Genomic DNA, 25,459 nt, shown 5'->3' with positions numbered 1-25,459 from the left:
CCCAGGATGTTAGACATGAAGACTGCTGCCTTCAAAGGGCCAGGCCATGGCTGAGGGGGTCCCAGTGAGACAGTAAAGATGCCAGCTATGGGGCAGTGATTGAGATAATGTCACCCAGGCCCAGACACTGGAGGCCCCTGGCGTGCGGTCACCCCAGCTTATCTCTGAGGTGGTAGCACATCTGTGAACCATTCTGAATGGCACATTCCCTGCCCTAGGGACACACTGTGTTTTAGGTGAGACCATCTGGGCACTGAAGACCAGGTCTGGAAACCTCTCCCCATCACATCTGGACAGCCCCACCCACCTCTGGGCAGCCGCGGATGCTTTGTGATGAGGCAGTGTGCTATGTTTATTTTGACTGCAAACAGCAGAGTCTGTTTTCTCTTCCCTCAAGTCTCTGAAAAATTCCAGCAGAGCAGGGGAGGAGACCATGACCTTCAGACCGGCCCACACAGGGCCCTTCCTGCTCCCCCTGGCTCCCCTCTCCCCTCAGGCCTGGTGGATTTGAAATAGATGCTTTGTAGACCTTTCTATATTCCCCGAGGACTCCACTGGTAGGGCTCCCATGGAGCAGGTGGACAACAGATGGCCCTGGATAAGCAGAAGATGGCCAGCGGGCTTCTGAGAGCCCCCATGTCCCCAGCTTCTTGCCTGATAGGCATAACAGGGGACATAGGGCTCACAGCAGCTTCAGTGCCACCAGGGTCCACAAAGCCACAGGTGTCTCTAGCTTGGCTCTTTGGAGTCTGGATGGTAGAATCATAGAGCCAGGCGTGGGGTGCCACCCTGAGTACCAGCCCACTCCTCAAACTTCTGTAGACTCTGGTCAGGCTGAGGCCTCTCAGTTCCTTCTCCTGTAGCACTAGCCAGTAGTTTCCCTCCCTCCCTGGTGCTTGCTGGCTGTCCACCTTCGAGGCTTGCTATCTAGCTTCTAGGCTGGGACTCAGGATACTGTCCCTGCCCTGGAGCACACCTGAGCTCTCAGTGAGCTGTGAGACTTCCTGGGGGAAAGCTGACCACCTTCCACAGCCACACCACCACCACAGGGGCCCAGGGAGAGTAAAGTGAAGTACACCAGCAGGCCCCAGCAGCCTGAGCTGCTTTCTGTAAACCCTGCGTGTTCACAGCCAGCCCTACAGGCCTCTCTAGGAGAGCTCTGCTGCTCACTGCTGCTGTGCCTGAGCCAGTTCGGCTTGGAGTTGGCGAGGAGACTTGCAGCCTTACCTCACTTTCAGAGTAGGGCCATGGTGCTTTCTAGTAGATCTGGATCTTGGTAAGCCCCCACCCCACCCCCAACCCCTAGCCCCCATCCCCCCACCCCCAACCCCCAAGTTCAGTCTCCATATTGCAAGGGGTGTTTTGTTAGAACCATGACCCGGGGGCCAGGTACACAGTGTTTGATGCAGCCTGTGCTGGGCTGAGATGGTTAGATGCAGGAACCAGCAGGGCCCTGATTCCCTGCTGCTCTGGCGCTGGTGAGAAGAAAGGCATATCGCTCATGAGCCATGTGGATGGTATGTGTGACTCGAAGCAGGCAAGCCTTAGGGATGCTTATTGCTCTTAGTGTAGAGAGGAAGCCTGAACACAGGGAGGAGCCAGGGAGGACAAAGGCCCTGGGGCCTCTGAGCTTAGGCCTCTGAGTTTACGGTTGGTGCTTCTCAAAGGACTGGAGCTGGGAGGCCAGTGACCAGTGGGGTTTTTGTCTTGGGTCCTGTGAAGGCCAGAGATCAACACTTTTTTTTTTTGTTACTGTCTCTAATTGCATGCCTGAGTTTGAGTATGTGAACATGAGTGCTGGTGTCTGTAGAGGAACAAGGTTCAGGTGGGTTGTCATCCACCTGGCATGGCTTCTGTTCTCTGTAAGAGCAGTGCACCCCTGAGCCACCTCTCTGCCTCCTTTATGTATGCATGTCACATTTTTGTGCCGTGTCCACAGAGGCCTGAGGAAGGAGGCCAGAAGAGGGCATCCGGTCTTCTGGTGTTGAGCCACCTTATGGGTTCTGGGGACCAAACCTGGGTCTCTGCTCTTTACCACAGAGCCATCTCTCTAGCTCTAGGGTACTGTTCTAGCTTTAAGCCTGCCTGGAGATAATGGAGAAACCGAGGGACATGGTCCTTGTGGAGAAGGTCTTAGTTCCCAGGCGTGTAACCATCACGTATGAGAAATGCGATTTGAATCTCAGCAGAAACGTATTTGCGTATACACGAAAGTCCACTTCTCTATTGCTACACAGATGGGGTGACGATGCTCCCCAGATTTACTGCAGCAGTGCGCCCCCTCCACCTCAGCACACCTTGCCCTTGGTGGCTCTAGAGAGCTGTAACTCACTTGCGCAGTCTTGTGACGTCGGGTGTCTTCAGTGTCTCATAGTGTCATTCCAGACCATGCCATCACCCAAGGGGAGACCCCCACAGCCTTCCCAGCTGTGTGTATCCACTGATGGGAATGGTTCGATGTCCTGTGAAGGGAACAGGGCGTGTGGTCCCTGTGTCTGGCCTCAGGGTCAGGGCCCCGTGACTTGGATGGCAGCCCCCTCACCAACTTGTGTGTTCTTTCAGCATCTGTCTATGGGTATCTGCATGACTCAAGTAGTTGGCTGAGAACACTCACAAGCTGGTTTCTCTGTGTTCTTCATTTCTTCTGAGAATGGTTCAGCTCACTGTAGGGTTAGTGGGGAAGCCTTGTTTTATTTTAGATGTTTCCTAAGTGGGATTCACTATGTAGCCCAGATTGGCCTTGAACTTGAGGAATCTTCCTGCTCAGACTCTCCAGCGGGGTGGAATGACAGGTGCCATGCCACCCCACCCAACCAGGGAGTGATTTTCTGAGGAGTTTTTTCAAAGCCTGTGTCGTATTTTATTTCAATTTAAGTTTATCAAAGTTAGTCATAAAAATGGCTAGGGGCAGCCAGGCACAGCAGCACGCACCTTTAATCCCAGCACTTGGCAGATCTCTGAGGCCAGCCTGGTCTACAAAGTGAGTTCCAGAACAGCCAGGGCTACACAGAGTGGAAAAAAAAAAAAGAAACGAAAAGAAAGAAAGAAGGAAGGAAGAGAAATGACTAAGGCGGGGCAGAGCTAGTGGAACACATGAGGTTGGGTGAGGATGGCAGCAGGAACCTCTGCCATTGGGGTGGGACAGGTGGGACAGAAGGGATGGAGGACTCAGGATGGCCTGTTCTTCCTGTCCCCCCCCCCCACCACCACCACCCCATTGCCTCAGGCAGCTTTAGCAGGCTTCATCCTGTCTGTCTGCTCTCCCTGCCTGGCTGAGCTTGTGGCAGATGCAGGGCAGCAGGCTGCTACCCGCAGGGCTTATTGCATGCATACTTTGGCTACAGCAGAGTCTGTGCCCCTCCATCTGCTGAAGGAGGCACGCACGCTCTTCTGCTGTGTCCCCCGTGGTCCTAGCTGTCAGGAATCCTCACCCCAAAGGCTGAAATGAAGTTCCAGCTTACATGGCTTCACGTACCTTGAACCAGGATGGTCTCAGTCCCCACGGGTACATAGGTCCTAGTGTTTTCAAGGACCTTCCCGAGTGTTTGCCCCTATCCAAATTCAAGGGCTGTACCCATATCTCATCCCCCATCACTGAGGTCATGAAAGTTGCCCACCATCCAGGACAGGACTGAGCCCAGAGACATATTTGGACCGAATACACACGGGCTCCAATTAGTAGAGTCATCCTCGCCATCCCAGGGCCCAGCCTGCTCTTGCTCTGGGTTTGAGAGAAAAATAATCTCCAAGGAATCTCTCTGTCCCTCCACTCTGATCCGGTTGAGTTTGTGGCCTTTCGGCCACTCCCCGAGGGCCTGCATGGCCCAGGCGCCCAGCTAGGTCTTTTCAGCTGCTGCCTTTGCCCTGAGGCCATCTTGGAGCAGTGTTTTGTGTGGGCCAGAGTAGTGCCGCTACCCAGCAGTGTGTGTTGGCTGGGGCACCTGGACTCTGCTAAGGGCCTCTCTGGCGGGCCCCACCATCCAGGACTTGAAGGAGAAGCCATGGAGGCAGGGCTGCCCCAGCCCCCTCTCCCAGGAAGGCCCTCCAAGAGCCTGTGGCTGATGCTCCAGCCTGACCTGACACTTGTCCCTCCCCAGGCTGCTGTCACCAAGGCCCAGCCTCCTCACCCCGGCTGGAGATCCCCGGGCCAGTACCTCGCCCCAGAAGCCGCTGGACCTGAAGCAGCTGAAGCAGCGAGCAGCCGCCATCCCCCCTATCGTGAGTGAGCCCTGAATCCGAGCAGCCCACCTTGAACTTCTATTCTCCTCTGTGCTCAGCATTGCTGGTTGGAGCTTTGCCTGTGGAGGGAGGCTCTTCCCCAGGCTAGCGGCTCCCAGAGATGGAGATGTGTACACAGGACTGGATAGGCAGTCCTGGGAGGAGTTGGGAGATCGGGAAGGCTGGGCTGAGCAGCTGCTCTCCAGAGGTTCCCCCATGCTTCAGACCAGGCAGCTGTGGCCAGCAAGCCCCCAGACCCAAGGACACCTCAGCCAACTAATGTCCAGGTCCTTTCAGGTCTGTCTTTGGGGCCTTTGGGAGCTCGCCATTGTCTAAAGACACTTGGCTGGTTTTAGTCCCCTCAGCCATTTCATTTGAAGATTTAGGTTTTGCCTTTCCATTGAAGGCAGCGAACAGTTCATGGGGGTCCAAACTGGCCTGTCTGTCAGGCTTAAGTGTTGGACATGTGTCTGGCTTCACTTCTAGCTCCCCAAAGCCCACATAGCTGCTACTTCTTACTCCTGATGTGGGGTGTGCTGGGTGGCATAGGGGATCCTAGCACCTGCCTGGATCTGGGTGTAGGAAACGGGCCCTTCCTTGGCAATGATGACCCCCTCCCTATGTCTGATGTTAAGGCTCTGCCTCCACATGGGGGCTTTAAATGGGGTGTGGCTGCCTTTTTATACTTGGCTTTTGTACGGGCCACACGGCCACTCCCCACCCTGTCAACCTCTGACATGGGGCCAGGATGTTCATGCCCGCCCCCATGCCCCCCAGCAGGTCACCAAGGTCCATGAGCCCCCCCGGGAGGACACAGTACCCCCAAAGCCAGTTCCCCCTGTGCCTCCACCCACGCAGCACCTACAGCCAGAGGGTGACGTGTCTCAGCAGTCGGGAGGAAGTCCACGTGGCAAGTCCCGCAGCCCAGTGCCTCCTGCCGAGAAAGAGGGTGAGTGTTGGGCACAGGGATGCAGTGGGAGTGAGAGGCAGCCCTCTTCTCTGTTGGGGTTCCTTGGCAATATGGGCCAGGCTGGGAGGATACATTGTTACGGCAGCAGATGACAGGGCTCAACCACAGCTGCAGAAGCGCCTCCAGCTGGGGGGCTTCTTGAGAAACCAGAGGCAATCTAGTGTTGGGGTGTGGTATGAGTGTGTGTGTGTGTGTGTGTGTGTGTATGCGCGCGCGCGCGTGCAAACATACACGTAGCCAGCTTCTCCTGTGTGAATCAGGTCCCATGTGATCTTTGGGTTCCCTGAGGGTGCAGTGCAGTCCACTGTCTTAGAACAACAGCAGGACTGACCTGAGCTGCCCGGGCTAGCCTTTCCCTGGCTAAAGCATGGCCTGCCCACTGTCGACACCCCTTCATCGGCAGCCCAGAGCCTCCTGTGCAGGTAGTGGGCAGCACCTGCCAGGGCCCCGTGGTATTTGCACATCAGTGCTTCTGAGCGCTAGGGTTGTCAGAGAGAGATAAAGCACTCACAACTCCAGTTACATCTTACTCTTAACTTAGTGGGAAACAAGTGGGGCGGGGCGGGTGTAGGGCAGGCACAAGTGGGCTGTGTGTCCGACAAGGATCTGGTGAGGAGAGGAGGTGATGGGGAAAGGCCCTTCACGGACTGGGAGTGGGGGAGGAGGTCAAAGAGGGAAATGGGGAGGAAATTGTGTAGCTAAGGAGGATAGTAGCTTTGAGTGACAGTTTGCTTTGGGAGGGGCATGTCATCAGATTAGCGTCTTGGGGGAAAAAAAATCAGTGTCTGATTCTTGTTGAGAAAGGGCAGAAGGGAGTAGGGCAGGGGTGGGAGGCGGGCTGAGGTGCTCCTCCCAACAGCTCTAGGGCAGCCTGAACTTGACAGGTGGCCTTGGAAGTGGGAGGAAGGGGAGGCTTGAGTTTGTTCCTGAGGCCAAGCCAGTGGGACATAGGGACATAGCGATGACCCCTGGAGCATGAGGGCAGGGGTGTCTTGTTGGAGCTGGGTTTGGTGCATACTACAGTAAGGGTGGGCTTTAAGGGGCCAGGTATATAGAACACAGTGTGCTGTGAGAAGCCACCCGGACTCAAGATGACAGCCTGGGATGACAGTTAGGGAAGGGGAAAGGCGCTGGTCTGGCTCTGGCCAGGCAGCTGTGGCTGAGCAGGGCTGGAGCCACCCAGGGCCAGCCAGGTCTTGCTGGGTTGGGCCCTAGGCCCCAGTCCCTGGGAAAAGAGCCAGCAGTCAGTGGTCCCTGAGGCTGGTTCTGGGCCCATCCTTGTGGCCAGTGCTACGTTGTTTCCTAGACTCCTCCCTGGGGAACATTGCACCTGGCGGCAGGCTCTGTCTCTCACGTGGTCTGGCCACAGTTCTGCTCCCCAGGGGACACATGAACCCAGCATGCAGGAAGCCAGCCTTCTCTGTCCTGGCTCCAACAGGGAGCTTCCAGGCCAGGCAGGTCCCTTGGGATCCCCAGGCCCGGCTGGAGGAACAGGTTGTCTGTCCTGGCTCTCAGCCACCTGCCTGCATTGGCTGAGTCTGACCCCATTTCCTTCCAGCCTGAGACTTCCTCTCTGTCCCTAGTTCTCCAGAGCCAAGCTGGATGGGGCAGCCAAGGTATACACTGGGCCACCGCACCAGGTGTTTGAACTTCCTGGTTCAGAGCAAGCCCTGTAGGTTGAGAACGTGAATACCACTCAGGTTACTTTGGTGGGTCACCACCTCTCCGGGGCATGAGTTTAGGGGGAGTTTGGTCTCCCGTAAAGGAGAGATGTGGAGTGTACCACTTGGGCCTCTGCTGGGGCTCCAGCTTTCCTGGAGGACAGCCTAGGACTGTATGGAGGTGATCCGGGAAACCCTTAGCTGTCAGTTTCTGTTCCAAGGTCAGGGCCAGTATCATTCAGGGTTGTGATTCCCCAGCCAAGGCTTGCAGCTCAGAACAGATGGCAGCTAAAGCCAGAGCTTGTGAAGCCTCAGTGAGTGCTGGCCTGTCTCTGGGTGTTCAACACCTGAAAGTCACAGGGGACCTGAGCCTTGTGGCACAGCCATGGGCACAGGCCATGGGCTGGAGCCAGCTGCCTGCGTTCTCAGGTCTCCCCTGCACTCAGCAGCTGGGGCCTCAGTCTTCCCATCTGGAGGGTGAAGGAACAGACTGGCTGTGACATCCGAAACAGTGCTACCTTTTGCTGTTGTTTGTGGCCACATGGGCTCCAATCCAGACATGGCCATATTTGGCAGGTGACCGAAGAGACCTGATCAAACGGGTCTGGTCACTGTCCTCAGTGTACCTTACAGGCTCATCAAGGCCCGGCTGGAGCTCAGCCTAGTGACCAGTATAGTAGATGGTTAGCGCACAGACTGCCTCTGCCCCATGCTCATCTAGAATGACTGCTATAACCACATCCATTGGCAGAACGTGCAGCCAGGGAGGGCAGCAAGCCTGACCCAGCACTCTTGGTCCTATACATCCAGTTGGTGGCATTCTGCGGGGAACCGTGAAGCAAAGATCAGCCCTCTGACACATGGCCCCTGTGGTGCCTGTCCCTGTGGTCTGGCCATGAGCCAGTCCACTACCAAGCAGGTAGCATGGGAACGTAGCAGCACACCTCCACTGACCTGTCCCAGCACCCCTCTTGTCAGGGTCCTGTCACAGCTTGCCAGTGGTGTTTGAGGGTATGGAGATGGCAGAGCCCTCCCTGACTGCCCACCTTAACTCTTTCAGCAGAGAAACCCGCATTCTTTCCGGCTTTCCCAACTGAGGGCCCAAAGCTACCGACTGAGCCCCCACGCTGGTCATCGGGCCTGCCCTTCCCCATCCCTCCACGGGAGGTGATCAAGACTTCCCCACACGCCGCTGACCCCTCTGCCTTCTCCTACACACCCCCCGGTGAGTGGGCAGCGCACCAGTTAGGTCTGTGCAGTCGGTGGGCAGCCAACTCTTTCAGTGTCGCAGGGCTGCATGGTGCCGATCGGATGAGACCTTGGCTGAAGGTGTGACCTGCTCACTCCTGTGAAGCTGGGCACCTTCTGAGACTCGGGAAAGCTTCCGCACTACCTGCACGGCCATAGGCAGCCTTGGGAGGAACTTGAGCTGGAAAGGGGAGGCCAGCGTGGGAGGTATTTTCCACCAGTGACTAAGAGGATGGTCATTAGAGGGAGCAGTGGGCAGTCTTGATTGACAGATAGTGTGAGAGACTGTTTGGGGGGAAGCCACCTAGGTTTTCTATTCTTGATGGTCCTTACCACCACTAAAAGTAATCCAGCCAGGGGCCAGTGATAACCAGCATCAGCAGTGGCTGGCCCAGGTAGAGCTGACCCATGGGACAAGTGTACTGAGGGAGCTTGGAGAACAGGGAAAGGCATGCCAGGCAGAAGGAACAGCATAGCATGTGCAAAGGGCCAGAAGCACTCTCGAGTCGGGACACTTGAGGCACCCGAGCATGCTGTCACAGCATAACATTTCCACCCAGCAAGCCCAGGGATCCCCAGTCACATGTCACTGGAATCCAGGCCGGAGGTGACTCTCCTGAAGGCATAGGGAGGGGATAGCGTGCTGACTCTGGGAAAGGTCCCTTTGGCCCCTGTGAGGAGAACAGGATCTAGGGAGGGAGTGGAAATCGGGGTGCTGGCTTAGAGGCTTGGGTGTGGATCGGGGGTGGGGGTGGTGACGGTGCAGCTTCAGAGAATCCAGGACTGTGGGGTTCCCGTGGAGTGCTCAAGCCACTGAAGCAGAGACATGTGGAGGAGCCTCCAAGAGACACTTCATATTTCCTTGCAGGTCACCCGCTGCCTCTGGGCCTCCACGATAGTGCCCGGCCCGTCCTGCCACGTCCCCCCATCTCTAACCCCCCACCCCTCATCTCCTCTGCCAAGCATCCCGGCGTACTTGAGAGGCAGCTGGGTGCCATCTCCCAGGTGAGTACCTCTGGGGCTGGGTCTCCCCATCACAGGGAGCCTTTTTGAGCCATGGGGTGTTTCCAGGGATGGTACTGGGTGGGAGCCGGCTGGGCTCATCCCTGCGAGTTGGGCCAGCCTACGGGGCTACGTGGATCTCAGGCTGTGCATTCCGCTGCCTCAGGCAGGTGACTCAACGTCTGGAGGCCTCAGTTCATCCTCTGTTCAGTGAGAGGGTGGGGAGCTGCAGCTGCTACAGGCTATCGAGTGTCACGTCATAAGCCCTTGGTCACCTCTGCATCCTACCTGCCCTCAGCACACGGGATGCGAAGCAGTCACACTGTGTCCTTTACGTGGGCACTGGCCTTGGGCAGTTGTTGGCCTGTCTCCCATCCTCCAGCTGAGTGGGCCGACAGCCCCATCTCTGACCTGCATATCCTTAAGTCCAGAGTGGGGCTCTCCCTGTGTCTGAATCTGGTTGTGATCTGTTTCCTTACCCTAGCAGGGGATGTCAGTCCAGCTTCGTGTGCCTCACTCAGAGCATGCCAAGGCCCCCATGGGCCCTCTCACCATGGGGCTGCCCCTTGCCGTGGACCCTAAGAAGCTGGGTGAGTTCCCACAACCTTTGGTTCCTTACAACTTGGGCTAAGGGGTGGGCAGTCCCTGGTGGGAGGGGCAGCTTGAGACCTCTGTGTATCCTCTCACCCGTCCCTAGCCCCCTTCAGTGGAGTGAAGCAGGAACAGTTGTCCCCTCGGGGTCAGGCTGGGCCACCTGAAAGTCTGGGAGTGCCCACTGCTCAGGAGACCTCTGTGCTGAGAGGTAAGGCTGGCACAGTCACCTTCACTCCTAGAGAGCCTGAAAAGCCCACTTCACAGCTGTTTCCTCATCCTTGAGACACCAAGAAGGACAGTTGGGTGGCTTTCAGACATGGGGTCCTACGAGCTGGGTCTTTTGTCTTCTAGGGACAGCACTGGGTTCCGCCACCAGTGGAAGCATCACCAAGGGCCTCCCCAGTACCCGGGCTGCAGACGGCCCCAGCTACAGAGGCTCTATCACCCACGTAGGTGCTGGGGGCAGGGTGGTACGGGCAGACATGCCAAGTGGCTTGGGATGGGATGAGAGGACCTCCTGGGAGACTAGAGACAATGGCTGAATGGTTGATCACTGTGCCGTGTGGGGTCAGGCCTAGGGTGATAAAGAGAACAAACGTCCTGTGTCTCTGGCAGTTAGGTGTGGCAGAGACCAACCACAGATAGGGATAGCCAGGCTCATAACCAGGCTGTCAGGAGCCACAGGCGATAGAGTGTCTGGACTGAGAAAGTTACCTGGGCCAGGAAGAGGAAAGTGTGACATGTTATTATGGCCGGAAGAAATAGAGGGAGCAGGGGTGGCAGCTGGCTTGACATATCACCAGTCAGGTAGGCATAAGCCAGTGGTGCGTGCCAGACTTAGTACCCACCGAGGCAGGAAGGATGGCGAGTTCCAGGCGAACCTGAACTGTAGCCTGAGAGACCTTGTTTCTATGAAACAGTATGGTAGTATTCTCGATAGCATCTCTGGGAGTCTGCAAGTGAGAGGCAGGGTGTTGGCAGCAGCATTGGCACTCGGAAGCCAGGATGAGAGACATTGACAACAATGCGGAGGGGAGTTACACATGTGTGGCTGTGCTCTGTGCATGCCTTGCGGGGTGGGGGAGTGGGTGGGGTGTGAGGAGTCACCCACAGATCCGGGTGCCTGCCACTCCACCCCTACAGGGCACGCCCGCAGACGTCCTCTACAAGGGTACCATCAGCAGGATCGTCGGTGAGGACAGCCCAAGTCGCCTTGACCGGGCACGAGAGGACACCCTGCCCAAGGGCCATGTCATCTATGAGGGCAAGAAAGGCCACGTCCTATCCTATGAAGGTGAGGACAGAGGACAGACAACCACGAGGCTCTGGCAGTTAGGTGGGGTGGCTATGCCTGTCTCTCCCTTTCTTTCCGTTCACAGGATGTCTTTTCTCAAGACAGACATAGCAAGGCCACTGAGAGCAACCACCTTGCTAGGCTGAGGCTTAGCAAGCAAGCACATAGCAGATAGTACTTCCCTGCCAGCTCGCCCCTGCTGGGAGTGTGTTGGAAACCCTTTGTTGATTAGGAGTCATGAAGACCGGACTGCAACACACGGCCCCAGACAGCCGTTGTGGCGTGTCTCCACTTTGCTGAGAGGGGCCCTTGGAGTTGGCGTTGTAGCCTGGACAGGTTGGGGTCTGGGCCTAGGTTTCATGCTCAGGGTCCTCCTATGAGAATACCTTCCTGGCCCTGGTGAGACAAGGCAGCCCTTGTTAGGGCTGTAGGGTCTATAGAGGTCTCTTTAGAACCAGGCAGAGCTGAAGTGATATCAGGGTGCAGGCAGGGGAGTGACTTCTCTCCTGCAGGCATACAACCCAGATGAGGCTGGGGCTGGCCTTGGCGGTTTCCCCCTACATAGGCTGGGAAAGCTGGGGGCAGCCTTGAGTGCCGTGACAGGGAAGGGCTGTGGCAGAGCCATGCCACCCTCTTCTCTGGCTAGAAAACGTAGCCAGTGCTACCTAAAAGTTGAGGAACCCGCCCCTGGGAAGCATCCCCCATAACCAGGCACCCTACAAACACTCGCTGCTTCAGGCCTGGGGACTGCCAGCTTCCCTATTCCTTGAGCCCCACAGCCCCCTAATCCTTGAGGTCACAAGTGACCCCGTGTGTCCAGGGAACAAGGGCACCAGCTGCCTCAGGTGCCAGCTGCATGTCCTGGTGACAGCCCCAAAGAGCTAGTAGAGCACTGAGTCACAGCTTGGGAGCCTCCAGAGTCTTAGATTGTAACCTTCCAGCCTGTCTTTGTGGAGATGGGGTGTCCTATGCGTCTTTTCTGGGCCCAGTGGGTCTGAGGCAGTTCAGAGTGTCACCCACCGTCAGTCCCAGCCCCAGCTGCCACCCTTTCTTTACAATATTTCTTTGTATTCTCATACATTAGCCAGCATGTTCCAAGTCACCAGTGATAACAAAGCCACTCTGTCCCTGGCACGCAGAGGCACACCTGTAAACTGGCCTCACATGGTCCTTGGACTCACACATATCCACTTGTGCACATGCAGAGCTGCAGGCGCTTGTGGAGGCTTCCCTGCCGACTCAGACTGTGTTGACATCTTTAGTGTGCACATACACCTATGGGTACAGACGCATACCCACCCACTTACAAAGCCCGGGTGGGCATGCCCTGCTCTTTCTGCCAATTGAGCTGGTTTGAGGGTCCCATCTGTGGGATGGCAGGGCCTCCTTCCAGCTCTGCCTATTGGCGGGCCTAGCACCGTGCCTGTAGTGCCAGCCCCTTGCAGCCGTCCCACATCGTGTGCTTTCTCCGGCTCCCAGGTGGTATGTCCGTGTCACAGTGCTCTAAGGAGGATGGAAGGAGCAGCTCGGGCCCACCCCATGAGACTGCCGCCCCTAAACGCACCTATGACATGATGGAGGGCCGTGTAGGCAGGACTGTCACCTCAGCCAGCATAGAGGGTAAGTGTCCCGCTGTAGCCACTTACCAGGACCGAGCGCTGCCCAGGAACCTCCCAGGCACCCAGGCCAGAATGGAAAAGGAGGTGGCCTCTTGACAAGCTTGGAGGGATCCAGTTAGTAGTTGGCTCAATATTAACAGATAGAGAAACTGAGGCACAACCTACTGCAGAATGGGGCCCAGGGAAGTGGGGGGTGCTTTCTTGCTGGGTCTTGCATCATGATGGAAATTGTTAGTGGTAGACCACAGCCCTCCCAGACACCATATGGTGACACCATGCCTGTTCTCCCCAGGACTCATGGGCCGCGCCATCCCTGAGCAGCACAGCCCCCACCTCAAGGAGCAGCATCACATCCGAGGCTCCATCACGCAAGGTACCTCCCTTATGGTGTGTGGTTCCGCCCCCGGGCCAAGTACCAGCTAAGGGGTTGGAAACAGAGGGTGAGCTTCCCCACCCATGGTCTATAGGTGGAGTGAATACTTGGCCCCGACTCCAAAGCTTCAGCAAGCACGCCTTGCTAGTGATTGGGAGGGGGTCCAGATTGAATGGAACTTTAGCTCGTGTCTCTGTGGTAAACTGAGCAGTGTGGTTTTACTTAGCATCCTCACGGCATATGAAGAGACAGGCTTAGAAAAGTCAGTTCGCATGCCCAGGGGCCCACAGGAAGGAAGGATTTGTGCTGACCTAGACCGAGCCAGGCAAGGCAGTGGACAGCCAGTGCTGTGTGCCTGACAGGCATCCCGAGGTCCTATGTGGAGGCGCAGGAGGACTACTTACGGCGGGAGGCCAAGCTCTTGAAGCGAGAAGGGACACCACCACCCCCACCACCACCTCGGGACCTGACTGAGACCTACAAGCCCCGGCCCCTGGACCCTCTGGGTCCCCTGAAGCTGAAGCCGACTCACGAGGGTGTGGTAGCAACTGTGAAGGAGGCGGGCCGCTCTATCCATGAGATCCCGAGAGAGGAGCTGCGCCGCACACCTGAGCTACCCCTGGCACCACGGCCTCTGAAGGAGGGTTCCATCACCCAGGTACGAGAGTGCAGAGGAGGGGGGCATGGGCAAGCCTGGGGGGTGCTAATGCTGCCCTCGTTGCATTGGGTTATAAACTGAGGCCCAGAGACATCAGCAGCTGGCCCTGGTCACTGACAGTATTTGTGAAACCCAAGTCTTATGTCCCTAACTTGTCACTTGACTGCTCCCCACGTCTCCACCTGCATGTATGTGTCAAGCCTAGAGCCACTGTCCTCTAACTTGGTCATAGCTTGATGGGAAAGAGAAAGACAAAACAGCCAGACAAAGGCGCCTAGGGAGGGCTATCCCCTGAGCCAGGGACACACTCAGTGATGGGCCAGAATGATTCTAGAGAATTCTTTTGAAAATTTAGGTGCCACTCTTCTTTTTGGGCCCAGCACTTAGAAGGCTAAGTCGGGAAGGTTATAAATTTGAGGCTAACCTAGGCTACAAAGCTGTACTCTAGCTTAATGCCAGTCACCACAGTTATAAAGTTTAATAACAACACAGACATTGAGTAGCAATTGAGATCTAGGACCTAGCTGTGCTCCGTGTCCCCGGCTTGGATCCCCCCGCCATCCTCTCCATGATGTCCAATAATTCCCTTCTCTGTGGTGCCCTCTGAGACCTAACAGGGAATATGTAACTCCAGCCTGGGACCCGAGCCACAGCTGGCGTGGCAGCAAGTGCATCTGGCTATGGAATTCCATAGCATTGCAAGATGGTGCAGTCCCCACTGGGTGAGGAAGGTTGTGTTGACCTGAAGTTAGCCTCACTCTGGAACCCCTGGGCCGGTGGGTGACCCTGGATGTGTAGCCAGACTCAAGTGAGCAGGGCGTCCAGCCTCTGGACATCATGTCCTGCTAAAGGTCTCTGTCCATTTGCCCAAGGGATTAGAGATGCCCCATCCTGTGCAGACATACAGGAAGAGCGGCATCTGGCCAGCCAAATACAGACCTGCACCCTCTCCCCAGGGCACCCCACTCAAGTACGACTCTGGGGCACCCTCCACTGGCACCAAGAAACACGACGTGCGCTCCATCATCGGCAGCCCCGGCCGGCCTTTCCCTGCCCTGCACCCGCTGGACATAATGGCTGACGCCCGGGCACTGGAGCGTGCCTGCTATGAAGAGAGTCTGAAGAGCCGGTCAGGGACCAGCAGTGGTGCAGGGGGCTCCATCACACGTGGGGCTCCAGTCGTCGTGCCTGAACTGGGCAAGCCACGGCAAAGCCCACTGACTTACGAAGACCACGGGGCACCCTTCACCAGTCACCTGCCACGTGGCTCCCCTGTGACCACGAGGGAGCCCACGCCACGCCTTCAGGAAGGTCAGTGGGTGAGACTCCCTCAGGCTGCCAGCTGTGGGGAGGGGACAGCTCACTTCCTACAGGATACCCTGGCCACTGCCTCTTGCCACAGCCAGTCTGTCTCCTGCCCTGCCTCTACACTGCATACAGGGCCCCCTGAAAAAGTGTTTTTTAAATAATTCAAGGCTGAGGAGAAGGCTCAGTAGCTGCATAAGCATGAAGACCAGAGTTCAAATCCCCAGCACCCACATAAGCCAGGCACACTCATGCACGTGTGTAATTCTTATGCTTCACAGTGAGACGGAAGGCCAAGACAGGAGAGTCTCCTAAAGGTCTCGGGCCATAAGTGGGAGTTAAATATCCCAGACATGGTGGAGAGTGAAAACTGACCTTCAAAATTGTCTTGACTTCTCACTACACACCATGGCACATTTCTCCATTCATGTGCACACACATACACACAGAAAAATTAAAGTAAAATCGTTCGAATGAAACAGTTATCACTCCGTAGGCTTCATCTGTCCAGTAGCACTGCTGGTCTGAAGCCCCTGCCTGTGACGTCACCCCCGAGTTCTGTTTCCCTCTCTGATTCTTTTTACCTCCCTGACTTCCACTCTCATTCTCCGATCCTTCTCAGCCTTTCCCTGTGCTGGCCCCCTCTTTAGAGGGCTCCACCTTTGGTTCTGTTTCTAGCCAACCCCTGTATACCCCACAACACCCTAATTCAGATGTCAGGGCCACCAGGGGAGGCTATGGCCAGTTCCAGCCACATCCTGGCTAGGCTTGTGTTAGGTGTCAGATCTGTGTTTTGATTCATTGTCTCAGGGCGCACTTCCCAAAGCATTGAGATCATTTCTCTCTCAAGCCTGTGTGCTTCCTACTTTGTGGTTCATCTCCGACCTGGAGCAAATGGCTCCTTGGGGCTCAGGGTTCTTGCCTGCTTTGTTCTTGGGGTGCTCCAGCCCATGATAAAGTCAGACTGGTGGAGTGAATGCGGAATGGTGACCAGGGAGTAAATGGATATTTTCCCAGGGGACCAACAGCAGAGGGGCAAGAGGCCCTGGGGTTTGTGACAGCTCAGCCTGGTGGCCCCACTGAGGCTGAGGCTACTGTGACCTGTCCCCACAGGCAGCCTCCTATCCAGCAAGGCGTCCCAGGACCGGAAGCTGACATCTACACCCCGGGAGATCGCCAAGTCCCCACACAGCACTGTGCCCGAGCACCACCCTCACCCCATCTCCCCCTATGAGCACTTGCTCCGGGGCGTGACTGGTGTGGACCTGTACCGTGGTCACATCCCATTGGCCTTTGACCCCACCTCCATACCCCGAGGGATCCCTCTGGAAGCAGGTGGGTGTCCTGGGCCTGTAGATTTGGGGCTTAATGATTCTACTTCCTTGGGTGGGCTCTTGGGGTCTGGAGAGTTGGGGCTAGGCTTAGTATAGAGATCATCCCCTGGTTAGCCCAGGGCAGGTTCCAGGGGTGGGCTTGGGATCCTGTCTCTCAGTGGGCTTCTTTTCCTGGAGGATTCATCTGTACCTTGCAGTAAGTGAGGGGCTCAAGTGAGTGCCATGACTTGAGCCTTTTTAAAGGCTCCTTTGTTAGGGTGTCAGGAGCTATATTTTGACGCATTATATCTGTGAGCACTTCCCAAAGCATTGACAGCAGACACCCCACATGATGAGGGAGCAAGTCTTAAGCTCTGTGTGTGTACTGGGGAGGCATGTGGGTGCACAAGGAGAGGAAGCTGAAGTGGGGAGTATGAAGATAAGACATGGGCCACCTGACCCTCCCTCCCTCCCTCCCCAGCAGCCGCAGCCTACTACCTGCCCCGGCACTTGGCCCCCAGCCCCACCTACCCACACCTGTACCCACCTTACCTCATCCGCGGCTACCCTGACACGGCGGCCCTGGAGAACCGCCAGACCATCATCAATGACTACATCACCTCGCAGCAGATGCACCACAACGCTGCCTCCGCCATGGCCCAGCGTGCTGACATGCTGAGGGGTCTGTCACCGCGAGAGTCCTCGCTGGCCCTCAATTATGCCGCTGGCCCAAGAGGTGAGTTACCCAGGACTGCGCCCATCAGCAGAGGCTTGCAAAAGACGAGTGTCTTTGTGTGCACTGTGTAAGGTGGGAAGAGGGGTCACAGTTGCCCAGGTGAACTAGGTGGTGCATGCTGGCTCCTTGGGAGAAGCAGGTGCTGCTTAGATCTTTTCACGTCTAGCAGCTGTGTAGGTAGCAGGCACCTCTTGCTACCATGCATGTTGTTCTGAGACTTTGGTATGAGGCATCTTTTGACATTCAAGAGATCAGAACACAGGCTGGACCGGGTGTTGCATACCTTTTCTCTAAGTATGCGGGAGGTTCAAAGCCAGCCTCAGCTACATAAAGCTTGAGGTGCCAGCCTGGGCTATGTGAGTCCATTTTTAATACAAATGTGTCGTCGTGTTCCCCCCCCCCCAAAAAAACAAAGAAAGGAATGAGTGTGAAGCCTTTTGGAGCACTGACTTCCAGAGCCTGTGAAGAGCCCAGGTCACTTTGTCACGACTGTTGAGCAGCTCTGTGGGTTTCAGAGGGTGATGGCCGTGTTTCGGTTCAAAAGATGTTGGTTGAGAGACACTACCGGTCAGAGCCTTGAGAAGGGAGCCTGGGGCCAAGCCTGGCCCTAGGGAGGGGTACAGCAGGTGCAAGGTCTCAGGCCTACACCCTTGGGAACAGGAGGTCAGAACCCTGCAGCTAATACCCCCCCGACCCCTGCAGGCATTATCGACCTGTCCCAAGTGCCACACCTGCCCGTGCTGGTGCCACCAACGCCAGGCACCCCTGCCACCGCCATCGACCGCCTTGCCTACCTCCCCACTGCGCCCCCACCCTTCAGCAGCCGCCACAGTAGCTCACCGCTGTCCCCAGGTGCGCCTGGCAAGTGGGTGGGTGGGTTCGTGCCTCACTCCCGATGCCCTGCAGGTAAGTTCTGGCCCCTTGGCTCTGGCTCACACTCTGGCCCTGGGGTTTCTAGGAGGCCCCACTCACCTAGCTAAACCAACTGCCACATCTTCATCGGAGCGGGAACGGGAACGTGAGCGGGAACGAGACAAGTCCATCCTCACGTCTACCACTACAGTGGAGCATGCACCCATCTGGAGACCTGGTAGGGCACCCCAGACCCCGCCCCACCCCCAGGTCCTCATGGGCCACCTGGGCCTGCCCCCTGACTCGGCGGCCTGTCACCAGGTACGGAGCAGAGCAGCGGGGCTGGGGGCAGCAGCCGCCCCGCCTCCCACACCCACCAGCACTCGCCCATCTCCCCCCGGACCCAGGACGCCTTGCAGCAGAGGCCCAGTGTGCTGCACAACACGAGCATGAAGGGCGTGGTCACCTCCGTGGAACCCGGCACGCCCACGGTCCTGAGGTGGGCCAGGTTGGCACCGGGGGGAACAAGCCTGGGGGGAGGGCACACAGATGGGTTTGTTGAGTGGGAGGGGTGTGTGTGGGTGGACAGATGGGTAGAGAGTTGAACAGATGGCAGCAGGATCAGAAGGTGGGTGAGCAAGTGAGATTACAAGAGAGTGGGTAGATGGGTGGCATGCAGGCAGGTGGAGGTCGGCCCAGAGGAGAGGGCACGCAATGAGTAGACGGGGAGATAGAAGCAGGTAGCTGGGCAGATGACAGTGGGCGGATAGAGGATGCTCTGGATAGACAGGTATCAGGATGAACAAAGAACCAGGGGGATGAGTGGGGATGGATGGATGGATGGATGGATGGATGGATGGACGGACGGACGGACGGACGGACGGACAAATGGATAGATGGACAGATGGACTGATGGACTGATGGATGCATATATGATTAAGTTGATTGGTGGCGGATGAAGGGGTAGATAGACATATGGGGCAGATGTTTGGATGGATGGGTGGATGGATGGATGAGTTGGAGCAGATAGATAGGTGTAAGTGGATGGATATGTGCCTGGGTGGATGAATGGGTGAATTGGATAGGTGGATATGTGGACTGATGGACAGGTAAGCAGACACACAGATGAATGGGTATACACTGGGCAGCTGGATGGTTGTGTATCAGTGGTAGATGGATAGATAAGTTGAGATGTATAGAAAGGAAGATAGGGGTGGATGGATGGATATGGATGCATGTGGATGGATGAGCAGATGGGTCCACGGATGGCTGGATGGACAGGCAGATGAGTGGATAGCAGAGTGGGTGAATGAATGGATGGACTACAGGTGGTGGATGATGGGGTGGGTGCATGGAGTCCGTTGGTAGTCATTAGTGTATAAGGCCCAGAAGTAACAACTTCAGAGAACAGAACTGGGAGCTTAATGTGAGGCCGCAGGGCTGGTGCTGCTCACGGCGCTGGTGCCGGGATGCCTGCCTTCTGCCTGAAGTCAGTCTCATGCTTCCTGGCTCTCATGCACCACACTGCTGAGAGGCTCCGCACTCCTGCCGACTTCTAGGCGTGCCTCCTACTGGCCCTGCTTGAGCCTCCTGCCCTCCCCGCACCAGGCTTCTTCTCTCTGACCCTTGGGAGAGGATAGTCTGCCTCTGTCACTGTCTTCCCAGAAGCTCGGGCACCCTTGCCTTAAGTGCTGTATTCTGATCATCTAGGAGGGTAAGAAGCTTTAGGTGATAGGGACTGAATAGAGCCGAGCACAGCATAGGAGGGTCAGTCAGGAGGGCACTTGTTCTGGGAGCCTCAGAGAGTGAGAATCTAGGCAGGGACTCTCAGTCAGGGACTCTGAAGGTGTGAGGTAGGAAGCCATTGGCCAGCACTGCCTGACTCTCTCCCTGTCCTTGCAGGTCCACCTCCACCTCTTCGCCTGTCCGCCCAGCTGCCACATTCCCACCTGCCACCCACTGCCCACTTGGTGGCACCCTTGAAGGGGTCTACCCTACCCTCATGGAGCCCGTCCTGTTACCCAAGGAGACCTCTCGGGTCGCCCGGCCCGAGCGGCCCCGTGTGGACGCTGGCCATGCCTTCCTCACCAAACCCCCGGCCCGGGAGCCCGCCTCCTCACCCAGCAAGAGCTCCGAGCCCCGATCCCTAGCACCCCCCAGCTCCAGCCACACAGCCATCGCCCGCACCCCAGCAAAGAACCTTGCACCCCACCATGCCAGTCCGGACCCGCCGGCGCCCACCTCGGCCTCAGATCTGCACCGAGAAAAGACTCAAAGTAAACCCTTTTCCATCCAGGAATTGGAACTCCGTTCTCTGGGTAAGACCACCCTGACAGCGGCCACGTTCATAGACGCAATAATCACGCGTCAAATTGCTCACGAAAGGGGGCCGCGAGAAGGAGGTTCGCTGGCCAACGACTCCCCTGGCGACGGTAAGACATCCGGCCCGCCGCCTGCCCACCCCATCTGTGGCCTAAAGATATTTTCAGATCTTTGCTTTTAATTTTTCCCCCTTTTTCGGTTGGTTTTGGTATTTTGTTTCGAGCTCGTCATCCTGGTCAGTTGGCACGCTGTGGTGACTCCGCCCACACGGGCCCCTCATCGTTTGCCCATCCTGTCGTCATGAGTTTTTTTTCCTTTTTTCCTTTTTCTTTTTCTTTTTTTTTTTTTTCCTCCTTTTTTCTTTTTGGATTTTTCACCTTTTTTCCTTTAATGAATGGATCTGTGGTTTGGACTCCGACCGCGCCTCCCATCTCCCGCCACCACCTGCACCTTCGTTTTGGGGAGTGGGGATGCAGGGGCTACCAGCTGACTGCTGCTACTGTTCCTGGAGGAAGTCAAGGCAGGGAGCGAGGGGGGGAGACAGGGTGGGGGGGAGGCTGGGTGCCCACCTCCTCTTCCCACACCAGCATAAAGCCCAAAGGGAGTGATCAGGGACAGTGGGGCTGGGACAAGGCAGGGCCTAGGGACACAGTTGTCTAGGGACACGGTGTCACTCAGCTTGAACCCCACACCATCACACCCTGACCCCATGCACACTCAAGCTCCTCTCCAGTTTCTCCACCACCACCTCCCCCAGTCTCTCCTCTTCTACCCAAGCCCCACACTGCCCAAGCCAGACTCCCACAGTCCTTTGGGTGTGTCTGTATCCTGATACATGGAACTGTCTGTCACTTGCCATTCCTCCTTTCTGGCCCACCTAGGCTTAGATAATTTCCTTCCATCTTGAGGCCCACACTGTGGAGGAATGGCTCATCCCAAGCACCCCCCAAACCCAAGCCCACCCACCTTCTGACCCCAGCTCACCTGTTTCAGGTTACCACAGTGGAGCTGGCTACAGCCCCGATGGGGTGGAGCCCATCAGCCCGGTGAGCTCCCCCAGCCTGACCCACGACAAGGGGCTCTCCAAACCTCTGGAAGAGCTAGAGAAGAGCCACTTGGAAGGGGAGCTGCGGCACAAGCAGCCAGGTAACACCCGGGAGAGTGGCAGGTGGGGAGACTAAGGCACGGCTCCACGCTGTCCCCAGGCCCTGACAAGCTCTGCTCGCCTCCTTAGGCCCCATGAAGCTCAGCGCGGAGGCTGCCCATCTCCCACATCTGCGGCCACTGCCCGAGAGCCAGCCCTCATCTAGCCCACTCCTCCAGACTGCCCCAGGCATCAAAGGTCACCAGAGGGTGGTCACCTTGGCTCAGCACATCAGTGTAAGTGTCTATTTCTGGGCCCCCACCGTTGGGGTGGATAGGAGAGTGACGTCCCATAGTCAGACAGATGCTAGCATGCACTGGCCACTACACTCAGTCCTGTGGCGGCTGTCACCATAAGGTCTGCCTGGGGACACTCACCCAGGAGACCAAGAGTCAGATCAGGGTTCTGCCCTACTCTACACTGAAAGTCCTGACCTGCCTCCCTCCCACAGGAGGTCATTACGCAGGACTACACGCGCCACCACCCGCAGCAGCTCAGTGGCCCCCTTCCCGCCCCTCTCTACTCCTTTCCCGGAGCCAGCTGCCCTGTCCTGGATCTTCGCCGCCCACCCAGTGACCTCTACCTCCCACCCCCCGACCATGGCACCCCAGCCCGGGGATCCCCCCACAGTGAAGGGGGCAAAAGGTGAGGATATACTCATATCTGTGTCAGATGCTTGGCTGAAGGATATTGGGGTAGGGTGAGCTTGACTGTGTTGGGCTAATGGGAACCTGAGGCTCAGGGATACAGAAGTTCACTAAGCTCCCAGAACCAACACAAAGTCTAATCACGAAGGTGGCACACCCAAGGCTCCCATGTGCCAACTGAGTGTCCTATATATGCCAACTCAGCTAGGGGTCTGATGTCCCACGCCCATTTAGCAGATAGGAAAACTGAGGCATAGAGAAGTGAGTTACCATCCCATACCATGCACACATACTTACCCTGGCTGGGCCTGAGGCTCGGGGCATGAGAGAAGCTGGGGCCCTACCTAGGCTTAGGAGCGGAGTGAGGCATCTTGTATGAGTTTGATTTTAGAAGCACGGGTATAGACAGTGAGGTTCTGGCATGGGTGCCTCAGTGTGGTGGCACACACTCTACTCAGGTGAGATAGCTCTGGCCAGGCTGAGGCAGGAGGATTGTGAACTTCAAGGCAGTCTGGGATGTACTGCAAGAACCCGACTCAAAAATCAACAAAAGCTTACAAGTCTTTAGGTTATCTCAGAAGATCGTAGTAGCCCACTGGGGTCTCCATACCTCAGCTGCAGAGTGGCCATTTACAGGGAAATGTGCAGGGCCCCGCTGTGGACAGTGGGGTCTCCTCATCATCGGGTAGAACTTCACCCTCAGCTAGGACGCTATCTCCATCAGGTCCCCAGAACCCAGCAAAACATCGGTCCTGGGCAGCAGCGAGGATGCCATTGAGCCTGTGTCCCCACCAGAGGGCATGACTGAGCCAGGACATGCTCGGAGCACTGCGTACCCACTGCTGTATCGAGACGGGGAACAGGGCGAGCCCAGGTACCCATAGCACAAATCCGCGCTTAGAGATGGTGGTGTCAGTTCCATGTACACCCAAGGCCTCGGCCCTCCCATATGGAGGCCATTAATCCCTCACAGCTCAGCGGGCTGATAGACCTTCAGGGGCCTTCAGTTGCAGCACCCTGTGTCTGGCATCCTGGTGCCTGGCATCCCTGTGTCTGGGATCTCAGCCTGAGCCATGCCCTGTTTTATCACTTGCTGGTGATCTGGGAATGAACTAAGTTGAACCAGACTGGGTGGGGGTGGACATGGACTTCAGGGAGGGTGTGACCTGCACCTGTCCAGTTCCCTGGGGATTCTTGTGTCAGATCTAGCAATAAGGCATTGCTGGGGGCAATTCACAGCGTACCTGGGATGGGAACCAGCTGGTCCTTAGCACCTCACGGTAGCTCAAGTGGTGAGCTCCCTGTTGCTAAAGGTCACAATGCCCAGCCTGCTGACCCTGGTGTCTCCTGCTCCCTGCAGGATGGGCTCTAAGTCTCCAGGCAACACCAGCCAGCCGCCAGCCTTCTTCAGTAAGCTGACTGAGAGCAACTCCGCCATGGTGAAGTCGAAGAAGCAGGAGATCAACAAGAAACTCAACACCCACAACCGGAACGAGCCAGAATACAGTAAGGGGAAGCCAGGGCTAGAGCAGGCACCGGGAGGGAGATAGTACTCTTAAACCTTACCATGGAAGAGCCCAACGTTCTGCCAGTTGGTACTAACTGACAACAGCATATAGCACTTTGGTAATGCCCTGCACACAGTAGGTGCACAGGGAAAGCTGTAGAGACAGCCCTGTGCTGGGTGCTGAGGAGCACAGCACACTACTCCAGGTTCATGCTGCAGACCCGGTGCCTTTCACCACGGCTGATGTGGGTGGACAAGGACTCATGTCCTTAGCGCAGGGTCACATGGGCCATATGCTTACAAGAATGCACCGGAAAGCAACACATGACAGCTTTGCACTGTCCCCTCCCCAGGGTGGCCTGGACAGACAGGCAAGGTTCTTCCTTTCTGGAGTATAGAAGCCCTCACAGGTAACAGAGGCCTAAGGTAGTGACCAACCGCCTGAGTAAACCTGGAGCATCAGGTGCCTGGTTGTGCCCAGACATTCAACTCAGACTGTACGGGGGACAAGCAGGGGTGCAGATCTCCTAGGACCTGTGAGCTCAGCCCTTCCCCACCTTGTTACCCTGCTCTAGATATTGGCCAGCCTGGGACGGAAATCTTCAACATGCCCGCCATCACTGGAGCAGGTAACCCTCCTGTGTGTCCGCATGGCAAACTCCCTTCCCCAGTGCTGACTTGGGGACAAGGAGCCTTAGCCTCTCCCTGGTCTCAGTGGACCCAGAATGACACAGATGGGCAGCCTCCACTGCCTAGGGTCCTCCCTACATGAGGAGTGCCCAAGGTTTGAGGTCAGGGTCCCTCAAGTGGGTGTTAGGTACACCCCGGAAACACTTGGCCAGTTGCTGGGGCTTGGGGCTGGGGCACGTCACCAAGTGTGGACCTGAGGGATTGGCCTTGGGGTACAGAGATTCAGGGTGCCGCAGGCATCTTTCACACTAAAGTCTCTGGCCATTTTCTAAATCAGATGCAGGCAGTAATGTGAGGGAAAAGTGTCAAACTCACGTGCAGTTTGTGGCAGAAGTCTCAGGCTTTCAGTATGGTGCTTGGGGCTTAGAGCATCCGCTTCCCGTGCTTATTATCACGTTGCCCCCTGGGAAAGAAGCTTGTCGTGGGAACAAATGGGCTCGGTGACTGTGTCACAGGGGAAGCTGTGGGGACTTAATCCAGGCCAGAGGAACAGGCAAGGGTCCCTACTTCCTTATTTGTGTGGAGCCTTGGGCCTAGGGAATAAGGTGGCCAGATTAACCCTTGGGGACATTTCCAGAAGACCACAGGACCTGTAAAGGGGATGGGGTAGGATCCTGGCAGGGACAGCCTGGGGCCTTTGCTGAGCCTCAAGCAGAAGGAAACTGACCGAGACAGGAATGTGGTTGGAGATGCGTGTTTCTAGAGTGTGCTAAATCTTGACATAGGTTCTAGACACCTGGGTGTATATGCATATAGATAGGGTAATACAGTGATTTGTGCTAAAACCTAACTTAGTTGTCTCTCTCACACACACACACAGACATCCTCAAACATCGCCCCTTAAATGTTAGTTCTCAAAGACATGTTTCCAGGCCTAGCCAGTGACGTTCAACACCACACCAAAGGTAGATGAGAGAAAAGTTATGGCTGTGCCCAGTGCCATCAGGTCACAAGCTCAACACCACGGAGACAAGGCCCAGGAGCCGTGCTCCATCAGGAAACTCCCCTCTGTCCCCCTTTTCTGTGTTACCTCCTCTCTCTCCCTCTTTATTCTGGATGTAGAGGAGTGGTGGGGTGGGGCTTGTTTATTTAAGGTTGAATTGTGTGTGTGTGTGTGTGTGTGTGTGTGTGTGCGTGCGTGCGTGCGTGCGTGCGCGTGCATTCACCCCTGTTGGAAGTTCAGCTTTTTCTTGGTAACCTTTGCTTAGCACTGTGGGCACATGACCAACATGACCAGCCCTGGCCCGAGCTTGCCTGAAACCCAAGCCGAGGCTGCCAGCAGTCACCCAGTGACTGTCCCTTCCAT

The 25,459-nt window shown here is 56.5% G+C and overlaps 1 protein-coding gene across 51 annotated transcripts in view; it reads left to right on the top strand.

Annotated features, from left to right (window-relative positions):
* The window catches only part of Ncor2 (nuclear receptor co-repressor 2), a 162,086-nt gene that overhangs the window by 132,276 nt on the left and 4,351 nt on the right, over window positions 1–25,459 (top strand). For 10 of the 51 annotated variants that reach the window (XM_011240820.2, XM_030254296.1, XM_030254294.1 and 7 more), the window contains 24 exons: window positions 4,098–4,218; window positions 4,996–5,167; window positions 7,910–8,074; window positions 8,966–9,102; window positions 9,584–9,689; window positions 9,797–9,901; window positions 10,045–10,142; window positions 10,837–10,987; window positions 12,467–12,607; window positions 12,899–12,979; window positions 13,342–13,637; window positions 14,594–14,948; window positions 16,056–16,277; window positions 16,737–16,991; window positions 17,694–17,843; window positions 17,950–18,081; window positions 18,165–18,351; window positions 19,746–20,275; window positions 21,159–21,311; window positions 21,400–21,545; window positions 21,761–21,954; window positions 22,681–22,830; window positions 23,317–23,462; window positions 24,039–24,092. In XM_011240820.2, coding sequence (XP_011239122.1) covers window positions 4,098–4,218; window positions 4,996–5,167; window positions 7,910–8,074; window positions 8,966–9,102; window positions 9,584–9,689; window positions 9,797–9,901; window positions 10,045–10,142; window positions 10,837–10,987; window positions 12,467–12,607; window positions 12,899–12,979; window positions 13,342–13,637; window positions 14,594–14,948; window positions 16,056–16,277; window positions 16,737–16,991; window positions 17,694–17,843; window positions 17,950–18,081; window positions 18,165–18,351; window positions 19,746–20,275; window positions 21,159–21,311; window positions 21,400–21,545; window positions 21,761–21,954; window positions 22,681–22,830; window positions 23,317–23,462; window positions 24,039–24,092 — 4,247 coding nt within the window. Of the gene's footprint in view, window positions 1–4,097; window positions 4,219–4,995; window positions 5,168–7,909; window positions 8,075–8,965; window positions 9,103–9,583; window positions 9,690–9,796; window positions 9,902–10,044; window positions 10,143–10,836; window positions 10,988–12,466; window positions 12,608–12,898; window positions 12,980–13,341; window positions 13,638–14,593; window positions 14,949–16,055; window positions 16,278–16,736; window positions 16,992–17,693; window positions 17,844–17,949; window positions 18,352–19,745; window positions 20,276–21,158; window positions 21,312–21,399; window positions 21,546–21,760; window positions 21,955–22,680; window positions 22,831–23,316; window positions 23,463–24,038; window positions 24,093–25,459 lie in introns of all 51 variants that reach the window. The other 41 variants (XM_030254283.1, XM_017320755.2, XM_030254273.1 and 38 more) reach the window with 25 other exon arrangements.

Source organism: Mus musculus, chromosome 5, assembly GCF_000001635.26.
Source record: "Mus musculus strain C57BL/6J chromosome 5, GRCm38.p6 C57BL/6J".
NCBI lineage: Eukaryota > Metazoa > Chordata > Mammalia > Rodentia > Muridae > Mus > Mus musculus.
Note: the sequence above shows the minus strand (reverse complement) of the source record. Positions and strands in the feature narration are given on the sequence as shown.